Source organism: Oncorhynchus tshawytscha, linkage group LG11 (assembly GCF_018296145.1).
Source record: "Oncorhynchus tshawytscha isolate Ot180627B linkage group LG11, Otsh_v2.0, whole genome shotgun sequence".
Lineage (NCBI taxonomy): Eukaryota > Metazoa > Chordata > Actinopteri > Salmoniformes > Salmonidae > Oncorhynchus > Oncorhynchus tshawytscha.
This window is the reverse complement of record NC_056439.1, coordinates 7,333,377-7,352,143: the sequence shown is the minus strand read 5'-3', so window position 1 is coordinate 7,352,143 and position 18,767 is coordinate 7,333,377. Positions and strand designations below refer to the sequence as shown.

General features: G+C 45.8%; 1 protein-coding gene across 3 annotated transcripts; it reads right to left on the bottom strand.

Moving 5' to 3' along the window:
• Positions 1-162: 162 nt before the first annotated feature.
• Positions 163-18,725, bottom strand: LOC112261368 (V-type proton ATPase 116 kDa subunit a3). 3 transcript variants are annotated; one of them, XM_024436650.2, is made up of 21 exons: positions 18,531-18,725; positions 15,277-15,399; positions 14,535-14,613; positions 14,121-14,269; positions 13,788-13,883; positions 13,283-13,347; positions 12,271-12,397; positions 11,986-12,068; positions 11,723-11,816; positions 10,879-11,091; positions 8,415-8,568; positions 8,108-8,247; positions 7,369-7,526; positions 7,188-7,278; positions 6,350-6,468; positions 5,932-6,145; positions 5,665-5,778; positions 5,350-5,436; positions 4,989-5,109; positions 1,119-1,290; positions 163-774 (listed from the first exon to the last, which is right to left on the bottom strand). In XM_024436650.2, the coding sequence occupies exons 2-21, from the start codon at positions 15,391-15,393 to the stop codon at positions 690-692; spliced, it is 2,478 nt and encodes an 825-aa protein (XP_024292418.1). In that variant the 5' UTR covers positions 15,394-15,399; positions 18,531-18,725; the 3' UTR covers positions 163-689. The 3 variants fall into 3 exon arrangements, with proteins under 3 accessions (XP_024292418.1, XP_024292420.1, XP_024292419.1); XM_024436652.2 differs by having other exon boundaries at positions 15,277-15,373; XM_024436651.2 differs by lacking the exon at positions 18,531-18,725 and adding an exon at positions 15,591-15,866.
• Between the last annotated feature and the right edge of the window lie 42 nt (positions 18,726-18,767).

The window sequence follows — 18,767 nt, the reverse complement described above, 5'->3', positions numbered from 1 at the left end:
CTCCAATATAAAATTGATTTAACACTTTTTGGTTACTACATGATTTCATTATTCTACCATGTAGAAAATAGTAAAGAAACCCTTGAATAAGTAGGTATCTAAACTATCATTTATGTTGGCTGCAGTGTTCATACTCAACATTGTAGTGGATTTTCAGTAAAGTAGAGACAATCCACAAGCTTTTAGGGATTATAAAACAATCCTTTAATGGCATTCATTTATAAGTTGTAATAACATAAAGCTCCCATGCACAAAATGGTGCCCCAGTTGTCCCTGGGAAACGTAGTGCACTCCTACAGTAGCCATCTTTGTTGTAGGCTCATCATTAAAGAGAAACTGCAAGTCAAAAACCGCTAACTATATTCACAAGTTCCTCTCCTTTTTTAAGAAGGATACCATCTGCAAGATGAAAATTCAAGTCAAAAATTGTTAGTATCAAACATTCGCTTATTAGGCTATGGATGTATCAAATGGAACCCTAAAACCTATATAGTGCACGACCTTTGACCAGGATCCATAGGGCTCTTGTCAAAAGTTGTGCACTATATAAGGAATAGGTTGCCATCCCAAACACCCTACATCTGTCAGTATTTCATATGTAACATAACGTCCTGTGTTGAAAGCGGTATATTGGGCTATATCTGTGTAGGTACTGCAATTCCTCTGTAACAATGTCCTGTGTTGAAAGCCTATACAGGGTTCAGGATGGAGGAGAAGGAGAAAGGGTTGAGCTTGTATCCCGTTCCACTGTAGAACTTATTCTGGAACTCCACCCTGGGAAGAGGAAAAATAGGAATATTAGGGATGGAGAATGGTGTGGCTTGAAGGACGTCACGCTGCTTATTCAGCGACGACCACTTCCTCCTGACATGGCTCGAGCTGAGGCTCGAACCAAGCATCTCTGCTTTGCTAGCACACGTGACTGCCCTCCCGAAGCGCTCACAATTCTGCGACACTTCAGGCTGAGAAGTTTCACATGTCCCCATGTGTGCTGTGCGTGCGTGGGATACAAATCAACTGGTTGTGTTTGTGGGCGTGAGAGATGGAAAACATTGAGGGGCAACAGTTTGGTATGTGAATGACAAAGTGAGGGGCAACAGGGTGTGTGTGTGACCCACCAGTGCAATCTGAGCGCGTGCAGGAACGCGGACAGCCCCTCCATGACGAGCAGGATGGAGACGGTGAGTGTGGCGAAGAAGGAAAAGATAACGGCTAGAACTACAGATCCCACGTAGCCCTGCCACGACAGGCTGATACGCATCACCATCACCCATAGCACCTCCGACAGCTCTGCAACACACACAACTGGTATTATGCCGTACTCAAAACTACTGCGAACTCTGACTTGAGTGAGTTCAAGACAACTGGAAACTCTGGAAAAAAAACTAGCTCCGACTGGGAAAAATAATTTTGAACGGTCATCCAACTCGGAAACTGTCATCTTTCTAGAGCGCCGACCTGAAGCTCACTGACGTCATCATTTGACCTTGTTTTTTTAAAGAATTCCCAGTTGTCTTGAAAGCACCATAAGTAGGCTGTCACTTTTCCATTTAGCAAAGAGCATACAAATATGTGGCTTTTTTTTATATAATCACCAGGTCACACAAATATTTAAATGATAATGTATGTAGAAGAGCTGCTTAAAATGTACACTACTGTCAAAGGTTTGGGGTCACTTAGAAATGTCTTTGTTTTTGAAAGAAAAGCAGTCTAGACATTGACAACAGTGAAGAGGCAACTCCGGGATGCTGGACTTCTAGGCAGAGTTGCCAATAAAAAGAAAAGATTAAGATGGGCAAAAGAACACACTCTGGACAGAGGAATCGCCTCTTCACTGTTGACGTTGACACTGGTGTTTTGCGGGTATTATTTAATGAAGCTGCCAGTTGACTTGTGAGGCGTCTGTTTCTCAAACTAGACACTAAAGTACTTGTCCTCTTGCTTAGTTGTGCACCGGGGCCTCCCACTCCCCTTTCTATTCTGGTTAGAGCCTGTTTGCGCTGTTCTGTGAAGGGAGTCGTACGAGATCTTCAGTTTCTTGGCATGGAATAGCCTTCAATTGTCAGAACAAGAATAGACAGTTTCAGAAGAAAGTTATTTGTTTCTGGCCATTTTGAGCCTGTAATCGAACCCACAAATGCTGATGCTCCAGATACTCAACTAGTCTAAAGAAGGCCAGTTGTATTACTACTTTAATCAGGACAACAGTTTTCAGCTGTACTAACATAATTGCAAAAGGGTTTTCTAATGATCAATTAGCCTTTTTAAAATGATACACTTGGATTAGCGAACACAACGTGCCATTGGAACACAGGAGTGATGGTTGCTGATAATGGGCCTCTGTACATATTCCATTTTTAAAAATCTGCCGTTTCCAGCTACAATAGTCATTTACACCATTAACAATGTCTACACTGTATTTCTGATCGTTTTGATGTTATTTTATCGGACAATACATTTGCTCTTCTTTCAAAAACAAGGACATTTCTAAGTGACCCCTAACTTTTGAACGGTAGTGAAGATATGTGTACAGTACCGGCCAAAACTTTGGAGCCCTTGACTTTTTCCACATTGTGTTACGTTACGTCCTTATTCTAAAATGGATTAAATAAATCAAAAATCCTCAAACAAAAATGTATGACTTTTTTTAACGTAAGAATTCCACCCCTTTGCTATGATATTTGAAATTGAGCTCAGGTCCAGCCTGTTTCCATTGATCATCCTTAAGCTGTTTCTACAACTTGGAGTCCCCCCCCCCCTGTGGTAAATTCAAATGATTGGACATGATTTGGAAAGACACACACCTGTCTATATAAGGTCCCATAGTTGACAGTGCATGTCAGAACAAAAACCAAGCCATGAGGAGGAAGGAATTTTCCATAGTGAGCCAAGACAGGATAGTGTCGAGGCACAGATCTGGGGAAGGGTACCAAAACATTTCTGAGGCATTGAAGGTCCCCAAGAAGAAAGTGGCCTACATAATTCCGCCCTAGAGCTGGCCGCCCAGCCAAATTGAGCAATCGGGGGAGAAGGGCCTTGGTCAGGGAGGTGACCAAGAACATAATGATCACTCTGACAGAGCTCGAGAGTTCATCTGTGGAGATGGGAGAACCTCCCAGAAGGACAACCATCTCTGCAGCACTCCACCAATCAGGCCTTTATGGTAGAGTGGCCAGACAGAAGCCACTCATCGGTTAAAGGCACATGACAGCCCGCTTGGAGTTTGCCAAAAGGCACCTATAGACTCTTAGACCATGAGAAATAAGATTCTCTGGTCTGATGAAGCCAATATTGAACGCCAAGCGGCACGTCTGGAGGAAACCTGGCATCATCCCTACGGTGAAGCATGGTGGTGGCAGCAGCATGCTGTGGGGATGTTTTTCAGCGGCAGGGACTGAGAGACTAGTTAGGATCAAGGCAAAGATGAACGGAGAAAAGTACAGAGAGATCCTTGATGAAAACCTGTTAAGACGCTCAGGAGCTATGACTGCAGCGAATGTTCACCTTCCGACAGGACAACGCAGGAGTGGCTTCGGGGCAAGTGTGTCCTTGAGTGGCCCAGCCAGAGCCCGGACTTGAACCCGATCGAACATCTCTGGAGAGACCTGAAAATAGCTGTGCCGCAACCTGACAGAGATTGAGAGGATCTGCAGAGCAGAATGGGAGACACTCCCCAAATACAGGTGTGCCAAGCTTGTAGCATCATACCCAAGAAGACTCGATGCTGTAATCGCTGCCAAAGGTGCTTCAACAAAGTACTGAGTAAAGGGTCTGAATACTTATGTAAATGTGATATTTCACTTTCTTTTTTTCTTTTTTTTAATCTAAAAACCTGTTTTTGCTTTGTCATTATGGGGCATTGTGTGTAGATGGATGAATAAGGCTGTAACGTAACAATATGTGGAAAAAGTCAAGGGGTCTGAATACTTTCCAAAGGCACTATCAGTGGGTCAGGAGCTATAGCTATCAGTGGGTCAGGAGCTATAGCTATCAGTGGGTCAGGAGCTATAGCTATCAGTGGGTCAGGAGCTATAGCTATCAGTGGGTCAGGAGCTATAGCTATCAGTGGGTCAGGAGCTATAGCTATCAGTGGGTCAGGAGCTATAGCTATCAGTGGGTCAGGAGCTATAGCTATCAGTGGGTCAGGAGCTATAGCTATCAGTGGGTCAGGAGCTATAGCTATCAGTGGGTCAGGAGCTATAGCTATCAGTGGGTCAGGAGCTATAGCTATCAGTGGGTCAGGAGCTATAGCTATCAGTGGGTCAGGAGCTATAGCTATCAGTGGGTCAGGAGCTATAGCTATCAGTGGGTCAGGAGCTATAGCTATCAGTGGGTCAGGAGCTATAGCTATCAGTGGGTCAGGAGCTATGGGATACTTATGTTATATTGGATATTGCATTCAAAATGGCATCCCGATAGCCTTTTTAGTTTTGGACTCAACCAGAACATACTGTATCTCCATGAACTGCAGTGCTATGTTGGCATCGTTCAACATTTGGAGTTAACTTGGGAATAGAATGTGGGCTCTCTTTCGATTGCTTAAAGGTGATAGGAAAAGGGTTTCCTGATAAAAATAAAATAAGTAGTCTTCTCCTTGTCTCCCGCCCTTCATCTATTGATTAGGAAGTACTACTGATTAGGAAGTACTACTGATTAGGAAGTACTACTGATTAGGAAGTACTTGACAGGTGAAAGAAAGTCATGTGATGGAAGCTGGATTTAAGGCCAGACCACCACCCCTGCATTCAGTTGTCCAACTGACTAGGTATCCCCCCTTTCATCATTAGGCCAGCTTTCACCTGGTCAGTTCTTTCAGATCAGTGCCATGAAGGATGGATTTGAAAAACAATTGAGACGCGTGTAGATAAACTTAAATCTTAAGTCTCCTGCTTTATGTGTGTGCGTGTGTGTTATGACAATGTCACACACAGGCACAAACGTCACTGGCACAATGTGACTGTGTGTGAGTGTGAGTGAGAGAGACTCACGTGCATGTGCGAGGCTGAGGGCCCACAGTCGTAGATAGGAAGCTGTGTTGGAGATGCAGCCCAGACAGTACTCTATAGTGTGGATGGCCTGGTGCATGAACACATCCGCTGTATCAAACTCCTGCAGGGGAGGAGAGAAAGGGTTAAAACCAGAATCCCAAATCAACACTTAGCCCTGGTCCATATTCACGAGACACCAAACAAAAAAAACAGACCGAAACCTGGAGGGACTACCTTGTCTAATAAGAAACACCCATTTTCATTTTCAGTTGAAAAACGTTTTGGTACGGTTTACATTAATTAACAAGACCCAGTTTCCTCAAATGAACCCTCCTACTTTCTACCCCTCCCTCTCCTTCACCTCCTCCTCTCTGGTTCCTCCTTCCTCCAGGTCTCCTTGTAACGCGTTGATGGAGCTAGTGTCCGTCACAAGGGGGCGCTCTTCTCCCTGTCGCACACACACGACATGTGGCATCTATTACTTACAATCAGAGGGTTGTGGTCTAGAACCAATGACTCAGTGGTGTAAACAGACTTCATGTCTCAATCACACACACTTAACTGTTCGCATTTGTTACAAATGCTGTCGGACTCCTTTGCTTACAAGCAAAAATGTAGTTATCCACTTCCAATCCCGGTCTCTCTCTCGCTCTCTCTCCCTCCCTCCCCCCCTTACCCTTCTAGTGTTGGCTCGTCTCCTGTGGTTGTAGTAGAGAGAGAGTGGTTTCCCTAGTAACAGGACAGGCACTGACGCCAGAGCGACCACCACCAGGACCCTCTGGACTATCATCTAGAGGGAGGGAGGGGACAGAAGAGAAACAGACATTCGTTCAAGTTGTCCATTACTAGAGCTTAATGCAGCTAGGTGGACAGGGCAGGTACGATCACGTGTGTGCGTGCATGTCTGTCTGCCGTCCACACGTGACGTGTGTGCACGTCTCACCTGTCCATGGTAAAGGGGTGGATTATCCTCATTCTCAGTGAACAGGAACATATCTATGAAGTGTATGAGGATGCTGGGGGCCCGGTCGGAGTCCTGAGGGCTGAACGCCACCCACTTCAACAACACCATGAAGACCAGGTAGCCAAACAGACACTGCATGAACAACAGCTCTGGGATCAGTACCAGGAACACACTGCTCAGCTGGTTCAAGTGACTGGAGGGTGTGAGAGAGACAAAGAACATGACTGTGATCAGATGTGTTACTAAGGTCTCCTTGGAAAAGACAGGGTTCATTATAATACAAGGGTTAGAAGATATAGTGCCAAAAGATGTAGACGATATATAAATCACCGTTGATTTGTTGCGGTAATGGTTTTAGGGTTGAAGTGTTTGTGTCGGAGTGGAAGTGGAGACCTACATGTAGTTGAAAAAGGACAGGCAGACTCCGAAAGTCATGTGGACGACCCCGATGATGACGGACATCTTCATCTTGTACGAGTTCAGGAACGTCAGGTGGTTGTTGGCCAGCCGCCAGATCTACAGGTCAAAGGTCAGAAAACAGAGCCCAACAGACATTGTTTTGGAATGTGTCGAATTCAAGTATTCCGCACACAAGAATGCTTCTTTACGTTTAGTTTGTTTCTCTTTTCATTTCTTGTTGAAACCAGCACAGTACCTAACATATTTGTATGGTTCAAATCAAATAAAATTATATTTGTCACATACACATGGTTAGCAGATGTTAATGCGAGTGTAGCGAAATGCTTGTGCTTCTAGTTCCGACAATGCAGTAATAACCAACCAGAGTAATCTACCTAACAATTCCCAAAACTACTACTGTATACACATAAGTGTAAAGGGATAAAGAATATGTACATAAAGATATATGAATGAGTGATGGTACAGAGCGGCATAGGCAAGATGCAGTAGATGGTATCGAGTACAGTATATACATATGAGATGAGTTTGTACGGTTATAGGCCTATGCCTGTTAGTAATCACCATTGCAGGACAATCAAAGGAAATGGAATTGCGTAATGTTTACGCCATGTTTTCATTTGACTCAGTCCTGAAAAATGTTGATGTGGCATCACCGGAGTCGACTCTCTCCAAAGCAGCAGTATGAAAGAGCTTGGATACATGTTTCCAGGGGGTTCCCAGTGCCGACTCATTCAGTATGGAATGAAGACGTCGAACGGGAAAATAGGCCAAACCGATATAGATAAAAGAGATGGATGGATGTAGTTTAGAGTTACCGGGTCGATGCCAAACGGATAGGGTCCCTGGAACACTCCGGTCACGTTCGGGTCCAGAGTAAGATACTGGTTCTCCCTCAGAGTCTCATCACTGACACAGAATGGAGAGGACAATGTTAGTGTGTGTGTGTGCGTCTGTGTGTGTGTGTACGCATACATGTGTGTGTGTGTATCCATTTACGTCCAGTTGTAGTGCTGGAACATAGGTTGTAGGTGCCATCCCGACGGGAAGGGGCTGAGGCCTTTACTGAAACACTCGTTGTAGACGGCTCCAGTGTAGATAGAGAATAGACCCATTAACAAGATCAGATACCGACCACCAAACATCATCTGCCAGATCTGTGAGAGAGAGAGTGAGAGAGAGAGAGAGTGAGAGAGTTGCTCTTCAGTTGGATGAGGTCAAGACGGGTACAGTGTGTGGCTGGGCCAGTTGAAACACTTTCATTTCCAGTACTGATTTTACATGAAGACAAACTAGAGACAGGAAACTGGGATGATTGTGTGTTTGGGAAGAGGCTCTAGCTTCAGCTCCAGTCCTCTGGCGCCTGATGGGTGACACACCCTGGAGTCGCCCACCCCTGCATTAGAGGGCTCTCCCCTCCTCCTGTTTACCTTGTTGCTCCCGAGTGGAGCAGCGGTCTAAGGCACTGCATCTCAGTGCTAGAGGCGTCACTACAGACACCTTGGTTCGAATCCAGGCTGTATCACAACCTGGCCGTGGTTGGGAGTCCCATAGGGCAGCGCACAATTGGCCCAGCGTCGTCCGGGTTTGGCCGTCATTGTAAATAAGAATTTGTTCTTAACTGACTTGCCTAGATAAATAAAGGTTACATTTTTTTTTTTTTTAAATAAAATAGTCCTGAGTTTCGGGTCTTTCTCCTGTAGTACCATCCACAAGGAGAGTGGTAAGCTGTGTGTACCTCGTTGTCGTTGGTCCTGAGATTGAGGTCTCTCTCCTGCAGCACCATCCAGAGGGCGGCCATGGTCATTAGGAGGCCGTGGCCCACGTCCCCAAACATCACCGCAAACAGGAAGGGGAAGGTGATGATGGTGTACACCGCTATAGACGGAGCCACAGGAGGGACAAACACACAAAACATACACAGAGAGCGAGAATTAGGGTTGACAGAGTTGGTGGATGACTGTTGAGTTTTCGTGTGTGTGTGTGTGTGTGTGTGTGTGTGTGTGTGTGTGTGTGTGTGTGTGCGCATGTATATATATATATACCTGGGTTGACCTCTCTGTATCTGGCAACACCGTATGCGTCTACAATGCTCTGGAAGCCGGCTGTGAAGGAGTTGGTGTGGAAGAGGGTGGGAGGAGGAGTGCTGGGGTCCGGGAGGCGGTTATAGAATGAGTCCACACCACTACCGTTCTTCCTCTGTGGGAGGGGAGAGATGCGAGAGAGAGAGAGAGATATTCCTGTTAAAGTAATCATAACACCAAAATCTGATTACGCATTCTTATGACGTTTCTACCTGACCAAAAGTCTCATTTCTTTCACCTTGATCATCCCTGTCTATTCTTTCACCTTGATCATCCCTGTCCTCCCTATTCCTCCCATCTCAGAGCAACTTTGATGGGGGTTGGGGCCACACAAAATCTTAACTGGTCATGAGGGGCTGTAGTAAACTTGCGGGTCTGCGTACCCACATCCATACACACACATGTAGTCGACTGATTTGTGCAATCAATCCATCTGTGCAGTTAAACTACACTGAACAAAAAATATAAAAGCAACATTTTCAAAGATATTTTTCAAATTATTATATTATTTATTTATTGGTATTTTACCCTCTTTTTTCCTCCCCAATTTCGATCTTCTCTCATCTCTGCAACTCCCCAGTGGGTTTGGGATGCGGAGGTCGAGTCATGCATCCTCTGAAACATGACCAGTCAACACCCACCCGCCCGCTCTTAACACCCGCCCGCTCAACCCGGAAGCCAGCCGCAACAATGTGTTGGAGGAAACACTGTTCACCTGACGACCGAGGTCAGCCTGCAGGCGCCTGGCCCGTCACAAGGAGTAACTAGAGCGCAATTAGCCAAGTAAAGCCCCCCCACCAAATCCCTTCTCTAACCCGGACGACGCTGGGTCAATTGTGCGCCGCCCTATGGGACTGCCGATCACGGCCGGTTGTGATACAGCCCTGGAACGAACCAGGGTCTGTAGTGACGCCTCTAGCACTGAGATGCAGTGCCTTAGACTGCTGTGTCACTCGGGAGCCCAATTTCTACGATTTTACTGAGTTACAGGTCACAGAAGGAAATCAGTCAATTAAAATAATTAAATTAGACCCTAATCTATGGATTAGCTATTGATTGTGACATGTGTAATGTTGTCCCACTCCTCTTCAATGGCTGTGCGAAGTTGCTGGATTATCGGCAGGAACTGGAACATGCTGCTGTACACGTCAATCCAGAGCATCCCAAACATGCACAATGGGTGACATGTCTGGTGAGTATGCAGGCCATGGACAAAATGGACATTTGCAGCTTCCAGAAATTGTATATACAGTTGAAGTCAGAAGTTTACATAAACTTAGGTTGGAGTCATTAAAACTCGTTTTTCAACCACTCCACAAATTTCTTCTTAACAAACTATAGTTTTGGCAAGTCGGTTAGGCCATCTACTTTGTTCATGACACAAGTCATTTGTCCAACAATTGGTTACAGACAGATTATTTCACTTATAATTCACCGTATCACAATTCCAGTGGGTCAGAAGTTAACATACACTTTTATTGTCCCCAGCACAAGATGCACCTGTGTAGTGATTATGCTGTTTAATCAGTTTCTTGATATGTCACACCTGTCAGGTGGATGGATTATCTTGGCAAGTAGAAATGCTCACTAACAGGGATGTAAACAAACATTTTTGAGAAATAAGCTTTTTGTGTGTATGGAATCTTTCTGGGATGTTTATTTCAGCTCATTAAACTGGGGACCGACACTTTACATGTTGCGCTGATATTTTTGTTCAGTATACTTAATTCTCTTAACTAAATGCATTATACCAGTAGCCAAGCCAGGCCTGGCCCTAGCCTTTTGGGGGCCCTAAGAGATATTTGGTTTTGACGGTGGAGAGAAAACGTAGATGTAATTTTAAAGTTCTAAACATTTTGCAATTGTGTCATGGGGCGGAGAGAAAATGTTGCAATTTTATAACTCATTTCATGCAATTCTACCCATTCTGCCATGGGGCAGAGGACAACATTTTTGTTTTACAGCTAATTTTTTCTTTCAAAGCAATTTTCCTGCAATTCGGCACATTTTAACATGACTTAATATGATATCAATGAGGGCCCCCTGGAAGTCAAGGCCTCTGGGCATGTGCCCGGTCAGTACTCATCCATGATTAATTACTACACGTTTTGATCGCTGGCTAGACTAACTTACCAATCTAAAAATGATGAGCTGACATGGATAATTGAGTGACTGTCAGTGACTGACATAACAAGAGGAAAAACTGCTGATTCACAACCAAATGTAGAAATTGCACCTTGTATATTCTACTATTCTAACTCGTAAGTTGAGACCTCGACTGAGTTCTTAAAAGAAATACAAAAATAAATGTTTTTGGAAATTGATCCGAGGGCTTACAAAAGCTAAAAAAAGAGAGAAAGAAAGAGAGAAAGCCGCCATTTGCCCATCCTTCCTCTATCTCCTCCCCTCCCTCCTCCTCTCTCACCGTTCCCTCTATCAGGGCGCTCTGCAGCAGTAGCAGTTTCCTGACGGGACACCAGGCCTCGGCGATCAGACACTTGTCAGTGACGGAGGGGCTGCAGAGGTTGAGCACGGCCTGGACGGCCTTACACTTCTGGACCCGCACCTTCCACTGGGGCAGCACGGCCACCGAGCGACACAGCAGCTGCTGCAGGTAATGTTCCGTCTGGGAGAGGACCTGAGGGAAACCATGGAGGGAAGGAAGGGGTTTAATAAACACAGAATAGATAAGAATCCATACAAATAGAATGAGAACCATTCTAATGATATGGATAGAACACCTTCCACTGGGGCAGAACCTCCTGTCTGGGAGACCTGAAATAAATCATGGCGAAGAGGAAGGGGTTAACAAACCAGGGTGCTGCCATAGGAGTATATTTTAAATTGAAACTTTATTTAACTAGGCAAGTCAGTTAAGAAGAAATTCTTATTTACAATGGCAGCCTACCCCGGCCAAACCCAGACGACAGCCTACCCCGGCCAAACCCAGACGACAGCCTACCCCGGCCAAACCCAGACGGCGCTGGGCCAATTGTGCGCCGCCCTATGGTACTCCCAAACACGGCCGGTTGTGATACAGCCTGGAATCGAACCAGGTTCTGTAGTGACACCTCGAGCACTGAGATGCAGTGCCTTAGACCGCTGCGCCACTCGCGAGCCCAAGGTAGAACAGGAGTAGCCTGATATCTACCCAACATCGATGACGACTGACAAAGACACAGAAAACTGAGAGAACTGTTCCAGCTCAAAATGATCTGCTGGTCTCTGCCCATCTCTCTCTATCGCTCAATCTCGCTCTCTTTTCTTACCGTTTTGATGTCTACTATCCTTCCCTGCAGCCCGTGCAGAATCTTCTCTCTCTCCGTCGTGCCCTCTGGGTAGTCAAAGGTGTGGGTGTGGAAACTGAGAGAAGGACAGAAGAAGAAAGAGACGGAGGAAAGAGAGACAGGAAGAGAGAGAGAGAAGGGGTAAGAAAAAAAGGAGACCAAGAATCATTAGATTAGACAATAAATTAGACAAATTCAACATGTAACTGAAAATTGTTAGAAACTTTGGATCTGCTCTCACTAACCAATCACAGATCTTCTTGACTTTCTGTCCAATTTGCTCGCCCCAGAAAGAGATGAGGAAAACTGTCCACTGGACCATCTCACCCTGTGATTGGTCGTAAAAAATGAAGTAAGGAAGTGGGATTTAGAAGGGGGGGGGAAACTAATTTTAATTTTGCTGATTTGTGTGGAAAGGGAAATACGTCCATTCTTCATAAGGATCCTCCGACATTCTTTCCTTTGCTCGTCCATCTTTATTCCTTATTTCCTGTATTCATCCCTCTACTGTCCACCCTCTCATTTATTACCGTTTCAGGAAGCTCCAGCCTCTCCTCCATCTCCCTGAAGTCGACGATGATGTAACCGCGGCACGCTCGCCATAGCAGCCGCTCAAACGACGGAACCTTCCACGGGTGGACCACGCCAGCCACAAAACTGGGAAGGAGACGGAAGAAGACACATGAGGGAAAAATACCCGGTAACACTTTATTTGGATAGTCCGCCTGTCTACTGACTATCAGTAACATTTTGACCAACTATCTACTAACCCTAACCCTAGCTCTAACCCTAACCTTGACCCTTATCTTAACCTTGACCCCTTATCCTAACCCTTACTCTATCTAACCCTAACTTTAACCCTTTCCCTTATGCTTAACCTAACCCTAACCTTAGAAAGCAGTTGCTTATCAACAGATAGTTTATTGATCGTATGACCATCTGTAGAGCATCTACAGATGGGAAATCCGGACTATACAAATAACGTTTGACCAAATATCTTTCATCTTTTCTCCTCTTGACACTGGTTGCGTCAAATGGCAACCTATTCACTATATAGTGTACTTATTTTGACCGGGGCCCTTAGGGAATAGAATGCCACTTGGGGACGCAACCAACTTTTGCTTATCACATATTCTCATTTATATATTGCAATGCGAACTCTATTTAGGCTGCTTGTTAAGCCAGTAGGGAAAGTCCATTGGATAGTGTTCTTCCCAAATGGCACCCAGCCCAATTGCCTTTATAGTGCATTACTTTTGACCAGAGCCAGACTACCGCATAGGAAACAGGGTTCTATTTGAGACGTAGCCGTTGACAATGAAGTGATTGATATGAGAGGAGGCTGGTGGGAGGAGCTATAGGAGGACAGGCTCCTTTGTAATGGCTGGAATGGAATGGAAGGAACGGAGTCCAACGTGGTTTCCATATGTTTGATGTATTTCCATCGATTCCGTCCCAGTCTTTACAACGAGCCCGTTCTCCTATAGCTCCTCCCATCAGCCTCCACTGATTGAGATATATATATATTTGTCCGTCTGTCACCTCAGCCGGATGTCTTGTCTGTTGTCCAGTAAGGCAGCAGTCTCCAGAGTAGAGGGAGGATGAGCCTGACAAGAGAGGGAGAAGAGTACAAGGCGCTCAACCAATGAGAGAATAAGTACAACCAAAAATCAAGAGAACATTTGGAAGGAATAGGTGCAACTCTCGCTTAAAATTCTAATCTTGATCCTTTATTTATCAAATTCGAGGTAAAATCATGATGTTTTGGCCGTCAATGTCCTTTATCAGAATGAAAGCTTCAGCTAAAGAAATCAACGCTTTTCCATACACATCTGCTGTGTTCATGAGTTCCCCGGAAACTTGGCCCATCCTATTTGAAAATAACTTCCGAGGTTTACTGGAATCGTTTTTTGACATCGGGAACTCATAATTCCAAGAGCGTGTGAGTGCAACAATGGCCGACCACAGAGCAGCAGAGTGAACACTGGGATCTGTAGTTCATACCTGTGAGGTGATAAGAGGCCATGCTGGGACCTGTCGTTCCTACCTGTGAGACAGTGAGAGTGTGTGTCTGGATCAGAACCCCTCTGTATTGGCTGAGCTGGATCAGCTGGTTCATCAGGCAGTCTCTGTTCCTGGACACCTGGACCAATCAGACAGCAGAACAGTATGAATAGCCCAAACAATGAAAGGAATCAAAAATAACCTGGCGTACAGCTGGATATGGTCCTGTAGAGTCAATTGCAACGTTTCGACTGGAATGTCTAAGGAGGGATATATTTTTTTAGGAAAACAATTCCCCCTCCTTTCTCAGTACCTCTCCCCCTCACTCCTCTCCCATTTTCTCCCCCCTCCTAGCTTCTCTTTCTCCCCTCCTCACCTCTCGTAGCTCCCGGGCCAGCCTCTCGCTCTCCTCCTCGATGGCCATGAGTTCTCTGGGCTGGGGGGCGGCGGGCAAGGGGCTGGGGGTGGGGAGAGGACCCGCCTGCGGGGGGAACAGGGACCGAACGATCTCCTGCTCCAGGTACGCTGGGGAGAGAGGGACGAAGAGAAGGAAAGGTGGGGCGGAGAGATGAATGAACGGAGGGGCGATGAACAGAAGGACAGATGGAGGGATGGAGAAGGGAAAGAAGATGTGCAGAAAAGGAGAGTGGAAGAGGGGCGAGGGAGCAAGTGGACATCAGGTGCAGATTATCAAAGAGGAAGTGAGGATATGTAGAGGAGGCTTGATGAATATCCCATATGGGAATGCTCTCTGATCGTATGGTGTGAAGGTCAGAGGTCAAAGACTCACTGAAGGTCTTCTCCATCTCCTCACAGCGCCGCACCTCGTTCACAAACTTCCTCTGGAACGAGTTGACATTGGGGTTCAACTGGAGTGGAGGGGAGGGGAAGAGAAGAAGGAGAAGGAAGAAGAGGAGGAGGAGTTAGAATACTAGAATGGACGTGAGCCTTCTTATGACGGATTAAAAAGTCAGTCATTTTAGTAAGGGAGTTGGTCAACCATAGTTTGCCAGTGCTGTAATAAGATAATTGTGTAAAACAATGAATGTGAATATTATCTGCACTGTATGTTCGCTAGCTAGCCAGCCATACAGTCTTAGAGGAATAATCCCATTATTTTTTCCAGATTAACTGCCAATATCCCAACACTCCATTCAAACAATGCAGTCAATTCACAGCCACGCACTGGCTGAAATCAATTGATGATAGGACTTAGACAATTTATGTTACACTACATACCTTACTTTCACTTTACTGCTTAAGTAGAAGCAGGAAATGCATCACATATGCATGTAATACCATTCATTCCAATTAGACTGGTTTGGATTTCTCACTGACCCCAATGGCTGCTATTTTCACCCCAGTCTGGAACTGAGGATTTGTGGCATAGCCGCTCCGATAATTTAATAGGATATCTATGGTATTGACGTTAATTATACATTTATAAGCCAAGTAAGCTTATTGTCTAATTAGTCTACTATCAGCGTTTACAATAGATGTTCAATACTAAAATGTCAAAGTTAAGAACTCACGTCTCGGAATTCGACCAGTCCCAACTCTCCAAGCTCGCTGACGCAGTTGTAGGCTGACCCCGATTGGAGAAAGAGCTGCACGAGACACACCTCCTCGCTGCGAAAGAAAGCGCCCATGGCGGCCTGCAGAAATGAGTGTCAAATAAACAATCAACTATAAAAGACATTATAAATGACCTGTTCAAAACTTCCGATAGACTCATTATTGGAAAAAGACAATAGCCTGACGCTGACCAGCGATGGAGTTCGCAAAGAGCACAAACAGATCTGGGACCAGGCTAAAAAAAAGAAAAGGTGTTTCTTCTCAACTTTACCTGTCAGGTTGGTTAAATAACAACAGTAACAAAAATGTCAATAAATAAAAGCTAATATAGACCGTCCGGAGAGGAGTGTAAACATCAAGAGAAAGATGGAGAGTATGAAGAGATAAGACCAGGCAGGAGGAGTTGTCGTGAGCTACTGAACACAGAAAAGTTCATTTCTCGATATGTGACTCTGGGACAGATGGCCGGACAGTAATTGAGTTAAGATGAGGGGAAGAGAACAGGATACCACCCCATGTGACTGAGAGATGGTAATGAGAGAGAGACTGATGAAATACTACAGTCACTCAAACCTATAATCAAAGTCAGCTGAGGCGTAGCGGGGGCCTTAAAACACACACACACACACACACACACACACACACACACACACACACACACACACACACACACACACACACACACACACACACACACACACACACACACAGATGTAGGTACTGCAAATAAGAAAAGGAAATCAGAGAGCTGTAGTACACTTTAAGTATACATGGAAGTACTATCACTACTAATATAAATAGTAGCTAGTTACCATTTAATTAAATTGTTAGAATGAAGTATTCAGACCTACTTAGAGGAAGACAAAGCAAGGAAACATGTACAGGCTGTATTCAACAGTGATGGACTCTCACGAGGACTGTGTGCTCTCGTTCGCCGTGGCCGACGTGAGCGAGTCGTTTTAGCGCGTAAACCCTCGCAAGGCTGCCGGCCCAGGCGGCATCCCAAGCTTCAGAGCATCTCTCCATATCCCACTCTGTTGTTCCTACTTGCTTCAAGATGTCCGCCATTGTTCCTGTAAACCAAGAAAGCGAATGGCAACTGAACTAAATGACTATCGCCCCGCAGTACTCACTTCTCGCCATCATGGAGTGCTTTGAGAGGCTAGTCAAGGATCATATCACCTCCACCTTCCCCGACACACCCCTAGACCCACTGCAATTCGCATATCAAATACACGAATGATGCAATCGCCATTGCTCTGCACACTGACCTATCCCACCTGGGCAGGAGAAATACTTATGTAAGAATGCTGTTCATTGACTAAAGCTCAGCCTTCAACGCCATAGTGCCCCTCCAAGCTCATCACCAAGCTGGAGGCCCTGGGTCTGAACCCCTCCCTGTGCAACTGGGTCCTGGACTTCCTGACGGTAGGAAACTACACCACCGTCACGCTGATCCCCAACACGGGGGCCCCACAGGGGAGTACAGCTCTCTCCTGTGCTCCCTGTTCACCCAATAACTGCGTGGCCAACTCAATCTTCAAGTTCGCTGACGACACAACAGTGGTAGGCCTGATTACCAACAACGACGAGACAGGAGGCGAGGGCCCTGGCGGAGTGGTGCCAGGAAAATTACCTCCCCCTCAACGTCAACAAAACGAAGGAGCTGATCGTGGACTACAGGAGACAGCAGAAAGAGCGCACCCTCATCCAAGTTGACGGGCCGCAGTGGAGAGGGTCAAAAGTTTCAAGTTCCTCGGTGTGCACATCACTGACAACCTGAAATGGCCCCTCAGATCCTGAAAAGGTTCTACAGCGTTGAGAGCATGTTGACTGGCTGCATCACCGCTTGGTCTGGGAAACTGCTTGGCATCCGACGCCACAGAGGGTGGTGCGAGGACATCACTGGGGCCAAGCTCCCTACCATCCAGAGGAAGGCCTGTAAAACTGTCAAACACCTCGAGCCACCCAAGTTATAGACTGTTCTCTCTGCTACTGCACAGCAAGCGGTACCAGAGCACCAAGTCTGGTACCAAAAGGCTCCTGAAAAGAGTTAACTGTTCAGACTGCTGAACAGTCATCAAATGGCTACCTGGAATTTAATTCACCCTTTCTTTCCCATTAACTATCATTGACTCTATGCACACTCATATACTTATATTGACACTCCAACACAGACATACACACACTTTCACATATGGTGCTACTACTCTTTATTAACTATCCTGACTGCCTAGTCACTTTTACCCCTACCTACATGTAGATATTACCTTAACTACATTGTTCCCCTGCACATTGACTCGTACTGTTACTCCTTGTATATAGCCGGGTTTGTTTATTTGTGTTACTATTTTTTTGTGCTGATTTTCTTACGTTTTAACTCTGCATTGTTGAGAAAGGGTTTGTAAGTAAGCATTTCACGGTAAAGTCTAAACCTGTTTATTTCGGCTTATGCGACAAATTACAATTTGATTTGAAATGGTCTATTCAGACAGACAGCTTGGTGAAGGCGACCTCAGGAGGCTGAAGAAATTCGGCTTGGCCCCTAAGACCCTCACTAACTTCTACAGATGCACCATTAAGAGCATCCTGTCGGGCTGTATCACCGCCTGGTACGGCAATTGCACCGCTCACAACCGCAGGGCTCTCCAGAGGGTGGGGCATCCAGCCCAACGCATCACCGGGGACGCACTGCCTGCCCTCCTTCCAGGACAACTACAGCACCCGGTGTCACATGAAGGCCAATTTAGATAATCAAGGACCTCAGCCACCCGAGCCACGGCCTGTTCACCCGGCTACAGTTAAGAAGGCAGAGACAGTACATCAACGCTGAAACTAGAGCTCTGGAATCCTAGGGGCAGTGATGGGCTAGTTTTAGTTTCATCGGATTCAGCATAGCTAGCTAGGATACGATGCGAGGAGGACACAATTACTCACCACGAGGCAATGTCGCTAACTACTCTCTTTTGGAGTCATGCAACACTGTCCCGAATCGTTGCAGTAGGAGACGCTAAACTGGCTAGCGGCCATCAATCAGCAGCATCAAAACGGCTAGCAGTAACCTAGCTGGTAAAGGCAAGCTAGCCGACGTTGGCTCGCATAGCTGTACACATGCCCGTCAAAAATAGAGATGTTTCGATGAAATAGGTCAACCGTCTTCGTCGTAGGGCGATAACGTTACCTGGACCGAAAAGTAACTTCTGTAACTTACCGTTATCTCGCCGGTTAGCAGTTTATTAACTGGGGCATGCTATCCCAGCGTTTCTCCCTCTAGCAGGTGGGGTGGTGCACGATGCAGAGATGTATGTAAACAAAGGGACTACAGTACAGATGACCGTTACGTTAGATAACGATGTTAGATGGCTGAAACTATTTGACCCCCCCCCACCACCACCCCACTCACGTCACGTCTCCAACCTGTTTAAAATTCTGGGACAGTGTTGTCACA